The following is a 15,565-nucleotide window of genomic DNA, read 5'->3' on the forward strand; positions in this document are numbered from 1 at the left end:
AAAAGACAAAATTTCTACAGCTCCCGGGAAAATTGAAGTTTAATTTGAAAGTCTCGATAATCCGTGTAAGCAAAATGTTCGCTAAAAAATACCAACGAATTCGGATTCTTCCTTTCCAAAAACATGAAAAATGGCTCGAAATTCAATGAACGCATTTTTGTATAGGGATAATTCCACAAAATATCGAACTGAAATTTGGTCCCGAAATTTTCGATTGTCATTTGTTAATTTCTTTTCATTCTATCAATCGAAATGGAAGTATTCATGAAGTTTGAGCCCTTTATCTCGTCCTGCGACTGAGATATGAATTTTTTTTTATTTTGAAAAAATGAAATTTTTTAATTGTTCGGTTTGATTTGAAACGTGGGGAATAAAAACTTGAGAAAAATTCTCGATTGGTTTTCGATCAAAAAAGTCTGAAATTTTCAAAAAGAAAGTTATCTTTTGGTTTTTCCGCGATTTACCCAGTGACAAAACGCGATTTTAACGCGATTTACCCCAAAAAACGTTACAAATTGCAATTTGACCAGGTTACCCAAGATTTTTATCCAATTTTCTTCTTTCAACTTCGATATTATGGAAATACCAATGTAAATTCCGCTAATCCACTTTGCGCTCCCAAAAATGGTTCGAGATATCGAATAAAAAATAACATTAACGGCACAATAATATTAGTTTTTATTCGACATCTTGACTAATCTTTGGAAGCGCAGGGTGGATCAGCGGGATGTTTATTGGTATTTTTATGTGTTCAAAGATGAAGAAAGAAAATTGAAAAAAAAAGTTGGGTAACCTGGTCAAATCGGAATTTATAACGTTTTTTTTGGTAAATCGCGTTAAAATCACGTTTTTTCACTCAATAAATCACCGAAAAACGAAAAGATAATTTTCTTTTTNTCGACTGACCTTTAGTGAGGACAAGGGTTTTGGCAGACGGTATGCAATCTGAAAATTTACAGAATTCGAGAAATAGCAACCCCCCCTCCCCCACCCCCTCCCCGCCCCTGTTGCCTCAAAGAGATGAAGGCATGTCTGTTTTATACCTCATAAATTACCTAATTTAGTCCTTGGCATTAAATCCCGGTAAATGGCCTACGAATTCAGAATTTGGAATTCTAAGAAGGATTTATTTCGAATAAATTTTCTTCTGAAATTATTATTAAAAATCATATTTTCTTACCTTTCTCGATCATTTATTCATTTCATCTTGAAAACTTGGTTTCATAACATAATCAATGTTGTAATATTTTGCACTTGATTGATAATCCAACCTAATGATTGATAATGAGAATTTCAGTGTTAATACTGTTCATTTGTCTCTACTTTGACGTTCCCATCATCGTCCAATATAATTTTGTTCAACATCATCAGTTGAATCATTTCGTTTTCATGACAAAATGAATAGATGATCAAAATCGAGAATGAAAATTAGTTTTTTTCTTTTTCTAAAAAAAAAAATTGATGGCGACGCCGAAGTTCTTCAGTTTTTCTCAAAAAACTGAAAATTTCCATTGAACTCGACATTGGAAAATTTTCTGATTTTTTCTGGAAAAAACATTTATAAACAGAAATAATTCGAAGAACCGTATAATTTAGTGAATTTTTCAACCGGTTATGGGTGTCTGATGAAAAAGGAAATGATATTTCCAGAAATTTGTAATTTCTCTCATTCCAGTAAAAAAACATGCAAAAAATGTGAGAAACGAAAAACATTCTCGAAAACGAAAATATTTTCAAATATACAGTTTTCGTTATTGGGAAAGAGGGCTACCGTATACCTGGAGTTTATGATGTAGGCAGGACGCACTTGGGTCTTAGGTCTTTTTTTTTTTGAGCCGTTCAGTAACACTGTCGTAATGCCATCCGACTTCTCACCAAGCTACTCAGCACTAAACTGCCAGTAGGTCAAAGATTTTCATGAACTTTTGGAATGAAGTTGCTGCCTGATAGAATTGTTTTAAAAATTTGAATAAATGGACATCGCTCTATCATGCCTTAAACTAGTATTTTCAAATATGTCACAGACGAAACTTAAAATAGTACCTTTTTTGAGCATGTCTAATGGTGCACCAATCCTCATGCCAGATGCTTTGTTTCGATGGTCAAAAGAGAATTTTGAAGGAATTGATGTTTTTTTTCACCAAGGCAGAACACGAGAATATCAAAACTGAGTTGAGAGAGAGATTTGATAGTGCCAAAGCTATTCCAGCCATTCAAAAGCACCCTTGTTTTATTCCGATACCGGGAGAGCAATTGTTAATTAAACGATATTCGGCTTCGGCTAACGAGGAGGTTTTCCAAAAGCAAAAACGAACAACTACAACAAAACGAAAAACCCGCAGAAGACAGTAATCGTGATGTAAATAATTCATCAGTGCATGTTGGAACTTGTCGTCGAAGAGAGTGGAGAATTTCTCCATATTGTAAAAATGTAAAAATGTGAAATTATAAAATGTTGTCGTTATAGAAGAATAAAAATTGTTTTTTTCCCATACTTTTCGTTAGTGGAAAGCACAGTGAGTTGTTGAGAAAAGATTTATAGTCGTATCAATAGTCTATTCTATCCAGCAGAGCAGAACATGTCTATTGACAAACCCCTTTTTCAGTAACAATAATGCAACTCTCCTAAACGACAGATAAACGTAAAAATTTCGAAGCAAAATTTTTTCCGGTGCATTGCTTCGCTTTTCCATTATCGCGTATTTTTTTCATATCATATAAAAACATCCTGTATCATAAAAAAAATATTTCGATCAAATATCGAGCGTCCGTAGAGTGAAAAAAAAAAATGAAAACGTGAAAAATTCTCGAAAAACCAGTCTAGGAGCTTCTTGACGGCTCTGAAATATTTTTTATCTTGAAGTACGAGAAAAAACCAAAATTTTCTTTTTTTATTTATCAAAATCGGATGCTGCATTCAGAAATAATGATTTTGTGCAAATTTCAAGTTTCGTAATGATTATTTCAGAAACAAAAAGTGGCAGGGCAATGAAATTTTGCATGATCACTAGCTATATGTAGTAGTTCACAATGCACCTACTCAATGATTTTTCCCAGACAAAAAAAATCCGTTGTGGCTGAATTGACAAGGAATGTCCCATATTCATCATTCATCATAAGCTTCTTTTTACATGGCAAAATATTTGTCTGAGTATTCTTTTTATATACGCAAACGACAAAATAACCTGAGAAGTGGCCTACTTCAGAGGACAGTTTTGCCCCCAAAATCCACGTATTAGCCGATAATAAAAAATACGTGGACCTTAGTTTTGACTCCTCTATAACATATATAAGTTTCATCAAAATCGGAGGCGGACACCTACCTAGGGTTCCTTGTCAGTTCAATCTGCCAATATCCACTCTTCAAATCAATGGTTGAAAACCCTTTTGATCCAGCTGTAGCATCAAAAATGGCATCAATTCTTGGTACGGGAGCATTTTTCTTGTTTACATAATTAACTTTACGATAATCCACGTAAAATCTGATTGAATTATCTTTATTTGGAGCGAGAGTTATTGGAGATGCCCATGAACCGTTGCTTGGTTCGATAATTTTGTTTTTAATCATTGGATCAATCAAATCATGAATTTTGTCTCGAAACTGTAATGGTACTCTCCTTGGAGCTTGCTTAATTGGTTGGGAATTTTCGATGATAATTTCATGTTGGATTTCTTAACAATATCCCAAATCGTTCTCACTTTTTGAGAAAACCTTTCGAAATTGAATTAAGAATTTTTCCAAGGTAGACTGTTGAATAAGGCTCAGAAGTTTTTTTGATTTTTCAAATAATTGAGATAAAAATTCAGGGAGTTTGATGTGAAGTGTCGTGGTTGATTGGAATGTTACCTCGCGTACCGAAACGATTTTTTTTCTCGTTTGAATTCCGAATTTCGTCTTCAGAGTATCTTCCACATTTTTTAAGAGTCCAGATGTGTTGTGACGTATTTCTTAACTCTGCGGAAGGTAATAGATACGCAGCCCTCAGCGACCCAAACGACAAACCAAAGGTTGGGCGCCAGAACGTATGAAACGTTCACCAAAATCGAAAACGAAATCAAACGAGCGATAAAACAAACAACGATGAGAGAGCGATCGCCGACAGCTCAGATCAACCGCGGAGGCGGCTGGGTTCCACAAAATCCGCTCTCAATAAAAATTACCCTGAAATGACTGGGTTCCTTATTACTAATAAATGATAAGAAGATTCAGACTTTCGGGGAGAAATATTATTTAATCAATTTCCAGAAAATTCCAGTATCAAAATGTGAATCGGTTATCTAATTAATTAAACCCCGTTATTTTCGGATTATTTCTCTTTCCGTTATGCTCTAAATCACAATCAGAAAATCACAAAATTCATACACCGATCGAATGACTCGATATAAAATCAGTTCCCTCAACGTCAACCGTCAATTAATAAAATGCTAGTCAAAGATAATGTCAAGAAAGTCAATAAATGGGAAAATCTATCAAGAAGTAAAAAAAAATAAAGTAACTAACCGGGTTACTGCAAGGTCTAATGTCACGACAAAGGAATCGATACGAAGAACAACGAAAACTGTTGCGAGAAAAATAATTCAAAATTGTAGTCTGATTCTCAAACGACGCGATTCGGATTACCACGAGAAAGACTAATAACAATTACCAGAGCCGGTGAATCTGCCTAACGCAAGGTCACGGCTACACGATACAACAACACGAAAATCAAGCATCGACAAAGACGCTGTGATTCCAAATCACGTCGATAATTCCTTCACTGTTCTGCAATGACAAAATTCTAAATCAAAGAAATAAAGTAATATACGAAGAGCGATAATGCGAAAATTCCCTGAAGCTGACAAATTGCCCCGAGAATTCCACTTTGGATATCCGAATTTGTTCCAAAGTGAATGCGAAACGAGAGTTGCTACTTACAACCAATATTTGAAACACTGAGTTTCAATCGGAAGATTCCGACATAAATATTTCCAGAAAACACGTAAATTGATAAAATAAAAGGTTCACTGAATTTTTCCCGAAACCGTTATAATGCTCCGCTGAGCGAGAAACCAGATCTCGTCAAAATCCGAAAGCCAAAAATCTAATGGCGTCATTCGCCATGGACGAAAACCGTTTGTCCAAAAGGAAGCTAATTTAACGAGATCCCGCTCTCTATTACAATCAATGAATTAACCATTAATTAGATCCACCGCTCACCAGAACTGAAGAAATCTCAGCAACAAATTCTCCGGAAAAAGTTGGGTCTCCCAATAAATCGTCAAAGCAAGATGTCGGAGACAACGAGAATTCGGGCGTCGGGACACGGTAATAATTTTTATAATTCACGAAAAACTTGCGAACTGTCAGTCTCGCCATCCAAACGAGAAGTAATCTCCTCGGCACGCTCGATGGCACATTTCCTCGATTGCCGAAAATCCAGCCCTCTCATTGGCTGTTACTTTCACCGAAGAGACTTTTGATTGGAGAGTGATGACGACGTCAACTCTCTCTCCACCGTAATCCACACCGGACAACCACGTGATTTCTAATTTTCCCTCCAAATCCACAGGGATAAAACCAAGCGATAAAATTGTAGTTCCAACTACTCACAAACCGCATAATGATAAATAACCCTTAATTTATGTTTCGGGTCCTTTAACAATGGACCGAAAATATTATTTTCGCCTAGATTCATTCGGTGCTCGAGCTCTCCAATTCTGGCTCCAGCAGCTGGCGCCGCGACACGGCCAACCTGCGTACTCCTCAACCGGCGGGGATATTCAATCTCCAGATCCACCCCAGACTCTGCAGAACCGTTGCTCCGAGACCCAATTTCAGCATCTAAATTCATCTAGATCCCCCGATGTGCTCCGATGAACGGTGGAGTGGAATGATTCAATACAAACCAAAAAAATACTCAATAAATAGTTGAACAAAAATCTAGATTTTGACTCTCGCTTCGCTTTCGCAGTGACTTCTCGTCTGGATGTTTAAATGAAACCGCAGAACGGTCGAAAGACAAAAATAACACGTTACAGTGTATAGGAAGTCTACTCCTAAAATGCAATCTTCCATGATATCAGCCAAAACGAAATTCAAGTTAATTGAGATTTCTCCAATGCATATAGTTGTATTCTGAATTGAATGATGATGGAAAGATGTTTTGGCGACGGTGAGAATGTTCAGTGGTTGGTAAATTTCTTTAAAAGCATTCGAATTTTTATCATAAAATTTCGGATTCAAAATGGAGATGTTAGAAGCAGTCTCAATCAGCATAGAACACTCATACTTGTTGATTTCACCAATTAAAGACAAACTCAAATCCAGCATTTTTTTTATCAATGATAAATTGATAACAGCGATTAAACATCTTTTCTCGAGTCAATCCATCCCCCACAGTGTTGACTCTATTTAGTTTTTCTGCTGATTGTTATTATTTCCTGTCTTAGCCTGTGAATTTGATTTGAAACTATTGGCAGAAGTTTCAGTGTTGGAGGTGCGTCGACAGTTCTAAGTCTCCTTGTTTGGCCCTGTTGATAAACGAGTGAAAGACAATGGTCGACGATAATAGTTATGTTTAAATGTTTGTGTTGTAGAAATCGTGCAATGTTCGTTGTTGTTATTAGGATTAGATCTACATTCATTAGCGTAATGGCCAAACGGATTGCAGCTGTAACACTGAATTTTCGATTTTTTATTGGTAGGAAATTTGTCTGGATTTCCTGAAGACTGTTGATGATCTCTTGAGTCCTTAAATCTTGAATTGAATAGTCTTTTATTACCAGAAGAAAAATCTTTTTTTTTTTTATATTCCGGTCCTTTCTGCCCTCTGATTGGCTAATCGGCCCTATCCAACCCTATGCATGCGGCTGTGGATTCTACACTGCACCGCATTCGCACTCCTATAGAACATAGGAGTAGCATGGGAAACCACAGAAAACCCATGCCGGTACAGGCGGTCACTATATTAGCGACCTCCCGCTCGCCGGAGCCTCCGGTTGAAAAACTCGGTTCCACGGGGAATCGAACTCACAACCTTTCGCACACTAGGTGCGCACCTAGCCGCTTCGGCCACCGATGTCGGTAGAAGAAAAATCTGAATTATGACGTAGTGTTTTCTTGATTGCATCGAGCTCAGTTGCACGTTCTAAAGCGATACCTAATGACGTAATTCTTTCTGATCGTAATTGGTAAGCGATGTCGTTGTTTCGGAGTCCTCGAATGAAGTGTGACCAAGCAACTTCGTCGCGTACATTGTGAGGTGTTCTCGGAAGAGCAAGACGTGATAATTTCTTTATTTCTTCACCAAAATTCGCGAAATCTTCATTGTCTTTTCTTTTTCGATATTCAAGTTGATTATAATTCATGCGAGCAAAATGCTGATCAGCGAATTCTTCATTGAGTGCTTCTGTAATTTTGCAGTAATCTTTCAGTTCAGAATCAGTTAAATATTCCAGAATTTCGAGTGCTTTTCCTCTTAAACACCCAGCCAATTGTGAAGCTCTTGAATCAATTGACCATTTATTATTATTTGCAGTGATTTCGAAATGTTTCAACTATTGTGGCCAAGGTATCGAACCATCGTAGGTAGTTGTTTTAATTTTTGTGAATGTGTCAGTTCCTGTAGAAAAGGAGTTAGTAGGTGGTACTACAGGATGAGGTGGTATTGGAGAATTAGGTGGATCAGGCACATTATTTCTACTACTACTTCTACGTCTACTGGGAGTATTCGGAGGATTGAAAACATTATCTGTAGAATGTGATGATCTCGATGACTGTTGTGAGTCGTTCCTCATTTCAAGTAATTCTCTTAATGTCGTACGAATTCCTCAGTAATGATTTGACGTTGTTATTGGAAGCCTTCCCCCATTTTATCGCTTAGATCTCTCCGCATTATCTCAAACCTCGCATCCATCTCATTTCTCCAATTCCTCCCTTCTGGTACCGAAAACGGGCGGTAATGATCACGTCTCGGCCCAAAAGGATGGTCATCCTCATCATTATCTGAGATGTCACTCATGATCTTCTGATGAGAACTGTCACGTTAACGACCTCTCATTTACTTAATTCAATATTGTTAAGTTTGAATGTAATCAATAACCATTTTATTTATCAATATCCACTGTTCATGTTTCACTTCTGACACCAAATGTTACATTTAAATTAATAAAAATTCAATGAATTAACGTAGGGGCGTATTTATTGATAGTTTTTCAGAATCTAACATAAAAACAAAAATTCATCATACATGAAGTTATTTTCGAACATCAGAGAATTATTGTACTTTCCTTCATTTAAATTAGAGGGAAAGAGGATAGATTAAACGATTCTATTCGTAACAATATATATGGCAGCACGTAACGTACGTTCGACCCATTGCGTATTGCGCGTGTTTGATTGAGTTGCGCACGCTGAAATGGGGTGGGCCTCAGGAACTCATATTATTGTTGAGCATCATTTGAGGTTGAAAAGATTCAGGAATTTTTCACGTGGCAATTATTTATTCTTTAGGGCCGACAAAGTCGATAGTTTCTAATTAATTTGAATACCTGCCGGGTGAAATCATGCTTAACCATTTTGTTATATTGTTCAGAATATTTTTATTGATCGATTGATAATTCAGGCCGGTAAAACAGGCTGGTAGTTCATTACCAGCCGGTTTTTGTAGACGATGTCATACTTTGATCAGCCGGATTGACTGGACTAATCCGGACCTCGGAGACGAAGATAGTTTACGAGGTTATAGTTTATGTTTGGATTCTGGCAGAACTGCTATTTGTCGAAAATTGTGTGATAAACTATTAAATTTCTGTGGATAAGCTAATTTTAACCAAAATATGGATTTTTCTTCGAGTGATTTCAATTTACAGTTTCGTGGGGACGATGGTTTGTATTAGGTTACGATGAACTGTGACGAAGAAGAAAACACTTTTGCCATTATTTGCACAAAATTGATACTATCTCCAAAATAAAACAAGCAGGGAGCAGCGAGCATGTGGCAGTGAACATCTCACTCATTAATTTTTTTTATACTTTTTTTGCGATCAATAAATTTATGGTGGGCTTCCGAATGGTTTTTAGCGTAATAACATTTGATTCTGCTAAAAATTTAAAGAAAACCTATGCTACCATAAAATAATTGCGTAAAATAAGCACTTTATGGGCACTAAACGGTTTCGAAAAGTGAACTTTTCAGGCAGGTATCACAAAATAGTATATTTCGATACGATTACGGGAAAGTGTTTTTGGGCTCGTGGGAGGTGTATAGCACGAGCCAAAGGCGAGTGATATAATCCTACGAGTCTAAAAACACTTTTGCCGCGAGTATCGAACCCTATTTTTCATCACAATGTGTGGGAGGTGGGGTTTTATGCACGCTCCGCGTACGTTACTGTACGCATAGCGTGATGAAAATAATTTTTATTAAATTGAAATCGTTTGACTAATTTTCGAGATGTTTTCAAAAAAGTTCATGAGCAATAATTTCATCAAAACAACTCAGTCGATTGTGCTGTAATCAAGCTTTAATCCTGAGCGTTAGTCCTGATTAATACCTATAATCTGACAAACTCGAGATCTTTTCTGAATTTTTCTACGCCTTCAAATCTTTGATTCGTTAAAAGTTGCACATCAGCTGGACACCCGCACAGACACACATAATCTTAGGAAGTGGTATTTTTTCTTGCCCAATGCTAATTTAGTAAATTAAATTTTCACAACTTTCTTTCTTCTATGAGAATTTTTCTACAGGAACATTATTCCAATCGTTGCTTCCTCACGATAATTATTGAAGGTACAATTCTATCCATAAACTCAGAATTTATCTAAAAAAATGTTGACATTTCGATTTTTACGTCAGCTAGAAATCATACAACTTTTATTCAAAAATAGAAAAATCCAAATATCGCGAAAACCTTCTATGAACAGGTATATATATTTTGATTGATTAAGATAGAGGATAAAAAGACGAACATCTCGAAAAAAAATATTGCACTAAGTTAACTCGGTATTGAGATATTAAAGAAATTAAGCTTACATACACAATTGAATATCTCTGTAGCTAATTATCTGATTTAGCCTAGATTTAAAACAAACCGTTGTAATTACCAAAAGCAGCTGTCTGCCAAATTTCCAGCTGATATTTCGATTTTTACGTATGCTAAAGACCGTACAACGACTTTGAGTAAAAAATATGATAATCGAAATAATCGAAATATGTCGAAAACATGGTATGAACAGGTATACATATTTTGATTGATCAAGATAGAGGACATCAAAACAAAAATATTGCAATAAGTTAACTCGCCACAGAGATATTGAAGAAATTAGGTTTACATACAAAGTTGAATCTCTCGAAAACTAATTATCCGATTTAGCCCAGATTCAATACGAAGTATTGTAATTATCAGAGGCACCGCCTTGCCAAATTTCAAGTTGATATTTCAATTTTTGCGTCTGCTAGAGACCGAACAACGATTTCGAGGTAAAAATAGAAAAATCGATATATCTCCAAAACATTATATAAACGGGTATATACATTTTGATTCATGAAGATAAAGGACATCAAGACCAATATTTAGAAAAAAATATTGCAATGAGTTAACTCGTTATTGAGATATTAGAGAAATTAGGTTTACATACAAAGTTGAATATCTCTGAAACAAATTATCCAATTCAGCCCAGATTCAATACGAACCGTTGTTATTACTAGAGGCATATTCATGACAAATTTCAACTTCATATTCCGATTTTTGCGTCTGCTAGAGACCGATCAACGATTTCGAGGTAAAAGTAGAAAAATCGATATATCTCGAAAACTTTGTATGAATGGGTATATATATTTTGATTAATTAAGACAGAGGACATCACGGCGAGCATTTTAAAGAAAAAATATTTTAATCGGTTCGATATTTTCCGAGATATTTGGGAAAAAGCGTAAAAAAAACAAATCGCAATTTCGCAAAAAACTAATAGACGGATTCAGCTGAACTTTGGCGTAAAGTTAGTCCCAAATTATACCAATAAACAGAGAAATAGTCAAATTATTTGGGATAATTTTTCCCGTTTATTCGTCAATTTTAAGAAAAAGTGACCACCAACTGGACATGATCACACACAGAAATGGTCCTCAAACTTCGAATTTATCTGTTTCAGACAATTCTGCATCATTTCCAAGTAAAATTAGCGAGTTGAAAAATCGATCGAATGCAATGCTTCCGTTCGAAAGGAAAATAAAAACAAATATTTTTATAAAAATATCTATCAATGAAACATTTTGATCGCTTGTTCCTGAAAGGAAATCAACCCATGGCACAAAAAAATATAATCCCCATAATAAATTGAAGAAAAAAGTTGAATAGGAGAAACAAATTACGACTGAATTCTGAATAAATGATCAAAAGTCAGTAAACACAATCAATCTAGAGTAGAACTGTTTGTTTCCCTTCAATTGAAAGGATGTATTATCTTGTGAAAAAATGACTGAGTTGAATTGAAAAGAACAATGATACGGAACAATTCTTTGCTTGTTTTGAAAAAATTAGTGAAAACTTCTGAACAAACAAATACACATGTTTTTGTAAAAAAACTGCGCCACGGAAATGCTAATTTGGTTCTTACTGGGAAGTCAAAATTTTTGAAAAATACAAATAAATGAAAAAGCAACCCTAGTCATTCCTGCAGGAATGTCAAATTAGTAGTGCACAAACAGATTTTTACAAGAAAAACTGTTTTTAATGCAAAAAAGATGAAAGCAAATTCTGCATGAAATGAAAAATCTGGAAGAGCAGGACCAACGTTCTTGGAACCGAGTTTTTCAACTTACTGTCTATATTATTAATCAAATCCTCTAACTTCTGATCCACGCCAAGGACGTTTTTTCTGTTCCTTCAGGTGGTTTATTGCATGGAGAATTTTTTAAACTTCTTTTAATATTAAGAACTATTTTTTTTTAGAAAAATCTGCTTCTGTCTAGACAAATTCATTTGACATTCCTGACTTGGCTTACTTTTTTATTTATTTGTATTTTTTCAAAATTTTTACCAAAGAATAGTTTTCTTGAACAATACTTTGGTTACTTTTTTCTATCAAGAACCAAACAATACTTTTCCTTGGCGCAGGTTTTTTTTACAAAAAAAAATTATTTTTGTTTTATTCGAAGTCAACGATTACAAATAAGCTTTCACTCAGCAATAGCAATACTGTCGATTAGACTAGCCACAAATCGCTAACGAAGTACTCATCAAAGCCGTATTTTGTTTGATCAATCATTGTTGGGTAGACCGACAATGTCAGACACTTGCTAGCTTCAACATGCACGGTACAGAGGAGGTGGTGGTAACCTCGAATTTGACTAACAAATGCTACCTAGCAATAAAGCTTTGCCCCTAGGTTCAATTTCTTAAACCCCGCAAATATTTCTGCCTGGGAAATAGTGGAAAAGTTTATAATTGATGAATATAATTGATTACCGTTAGAGAAGTACATAATTTATACAGGCGCCTGAGCAATATAGTGCACAGACAAGTGAACGAATAACTGCTCAGAGAACGTTTGAAGATTGAAGATGCAAAAAGTTGACATCAATATATCATAGTTCGCATGGCGTTCCACCTTCACGAAATAACTTTTTATACGTTGTGATAAAAACGATAGTATAGGATAGTATGGGTCCAATGCATATAAATCTAAAATCGTGGCTCTTTTACTCCCAGCAGCAAAATCACTGAATTGATGAAAAATCTAACTGATTCTTATTTCTCAGGTACTGGATTTATCCACAACGGCTTCAGAGAGTGAAATTACAACGAGATGGCGAACTCTATCCAAAGAACATCATCCTGATAAAGTCAAGGGCGACGAGGAGGAGAAACGATTTGCTCAAGACAAATTTATGGAGATTCAACAGGCGTATGAGATATTATCGAGAAAGAAAAATAGAAGACAGCGAAAAAACCGAAGGGCCGGATGACGATATTACTAAAATCAAAAACTCATATTATACTTAGATGATATTTCAATATTAATGGTGAGGTACTACTTGCAAGAATAAATTCAGATTTATTGTATGTCGTATGTTTTGGAAATTAACTCAGCAAACTCAATCACTCGGGTTAACACTATTTATTATAAAGATTGCATCAATATGCTTGGAATACATTTTGCAAGAATAATCAGCATGTGTTTGTAACAAGACTTCCTCGTTACGGTTTGAAATCCCCTTAAATAGAGAGTTGCACTCTTAAATTTATGATAAGAGGGACAGGAAGAGACATCTAGAGGCGATTGAAAGAGCCACGACTAGATGGAGAAAGCCATAGACCGATGAAGGGCGGAAGGCATAGCGGTTTTGGGTGGAACCGCTATGCCTTCCACCCAAATGCTACGCCTTCAGCCTAACCGTCGCCGAGATATGCAGTCTAGGGAGAGAAGGCCCTAGTAAGATTCCGGGAGAGTCGAACGCGGACGCTCGAGTGGAGAGGTCGAAAGAATCTCCGGAGTAATTTGTGGTGTTGGCTTGAAATACGGCCAGGGACAGAGGGCGTAGCCCAGCGTGGCCAGCTGCATAACTGATGGTAGCGAACGGAGGGGAATGCTCCTGCATTCGCCACAATGGGGAAAAAGGAGTTATTTCGGCACTCGAAGGGACGACTTCGTTGTTTCCGGCATTATGCAGTCTCGGCGGGACGATTTGGAAGCGTATGGGCCCGTGGGCCTGGAGTAGATTTATCCTCTTGTCGGCCCGACCATACGCCGACGAGCTAGTACTATCCGGAGATGGTGACTCGCGATGACCGAAGCAGTAACTGGTGGTCGAGAGTTTGGGTGGCCGTAAGGTGGGTAACGTAGTTCCACCCTGGTCGGATCAGCCTCTCGACGTCTCAGGCTCTGAGAAGTCCTGGCTGATTTGCAAATAACTCTGAAACTCTCCCGAGTAGAAATACTCGGGAAGAGAAAGCATGTTGTATGAATCGAAAGATCCTCCAAAATGGCGGTGAATTAAATTCAATAAGGTAATTAGGCCGCAAGACCTAATGCATGGCCCGAAATAGAGGCTCGTGAGGATGCGATGGAAATACTCCTGGTGAACCTCGCCCACTCCACCATGTCACGTTGATGTCAGCTGGACAAATCATTGTGCAGCCACAAAAGTCCTCTGAGTAGACGAGTTTGCCTCAGAGACCTGTTTTTGTTGGACTGGCGCCCAACATACGAGCGATAGAGAAGGTTAAAGAGTAGTTTGAATTCTTCCTGGGTGAATAACCCAGAAAAATATCCTTACAGTCTATACGTTCACCATTTTTATCCGACCATCCGCTCGAAGCGCATGACAAGAGAAGCCCGGTGGTTCGCCATAATTCAAAGATTTCAGCCGATAACCAGACTGCTTTTAATACAACTTTTCAGCACCTCCTTTTCAAAGCAGACTGGTGAATGACTGATACCTGCAACATATAACTGAATTATAAAATTTTAATTCCCAATAAGGATGAACAGTTCAAGTGACACACATGTGTCAATCCTTTGGTGAGCACGGCGGCTGGTGTCCGATCAACCGACATGTACTCCAGCATAAGAAAGCCCTCGTCGATATTCTTTCGAACGAAGTTGTGCCGAACGTCCATATGCTTGGACCTGGAGTTAGTTGCTGGACTCTTAACACGACTCTGAGCACTTTCTGAGTCATTCCAGAGTGTAATCCTGTCGCACTGCAAACCGATCGACTGCAGTAATTTCCGAAGATAAAGCGCCTCGCCTGTTGCTTCCGATATCGCTATCAATTCCGCATCCGTTGTAGACAACGCAATGATACGTTGCTTGCGAGCCTCCCAGCTGATTGAACTTGATGCGTAGATAAAAGCATAGCCTGAAAAAGAGTAACGATCCAAATGATTAGCCGCCCAATTTACGTCGACTTCTCTTGTAACTTCCCGTGTAACGAATCTGATAATTCCTAGTACCATTGAGATAGCTCAAAACACGTTGCGCCGCCTTTCAACGTATCTAGTTATAACACGAATTGAATTGGCTTAAGAAACTCATCGCGAAAACGCTGTCCGGTCGCGTCATAATCGTCACATACATCAATACTTCGATAAGATTCTGATACTTAACTTATCCACGTAGTCAGCCTGAGACAAACCCGAACTATCATCATCCTCATTTCGATGAAACTCAATTCCGTGACACTTCTTAAATTTGCCCAGGTCTTTCATTTGGAAAGATCTCGATAACGTCATCTTGACATGTTGAGTCCACCACGGGCTGTTGAAAGCGATGAGTATATCATCGACATACATCGCAAGCAACCACATCTCCTTTTCATTGTTGATATAAAAAAGACATCACATGACGATGAACTCAATACCATCTTCGGCAACACATCCCTGAGTCGCTTGTACCACTGAAATCTTGACTGTTCCAATCCCTAGAGCACCCGCTTCAGTAAGCAGGCACAATCTTCTCTTCCTTCATAGTCTTCAACTAGCATATAGCCTGAATCGTTTTTTGATCCTCAACCACTTTCGCTTCGAGACCAACTGGTTTAACGTCAACAATCTTCTCGAGTACCTCCCCTAGCTGAAC

General features: G+C 37.2%; 1 protein-coding gene across 1 annotated transcript in view; it reads left to right on the forward strand.

Annotated features, from left to right (window-relative positions):
• Positions 1-13,030, forward strand: part of LOC107045069 — a gene marked incomplete at its 5' end in the record, with an annotated part of 63,083 nt that extends 50,053 nt beyond the window's left edge. Inside the window, one exon of the mRNA XM_015267198.1 lies at positions 12,744-13,030. Within this exon, the coding sequence (XP_015122684.1) occupies positions 12,744-12,950 (207 nt within the window). The remainder of the gene's footprint in view (positions 1-12,743) is intronic.
• Between the last annotated feature and the right edge of the window lie 2,535 nt (positions 13,031-15,565).

The sequence above is a fragment of the Diachasma alloeum genome, unplaced genomic scaffold, assembly GCF_001412515.2.
Source record: "Diachasma alloeum isolate Michigan unplaced genomic scaffold, Dall2.0 Dall_scaffold_00870, whole genome shotgun sequence".
NCBI classification, from domain to species: domain Eukaryota; kingdom Metazoa; phylum Arthropoda; class Insecta; order Hymenoptera; family Braconidae; genus Diachasma; species Diachasma alloeum.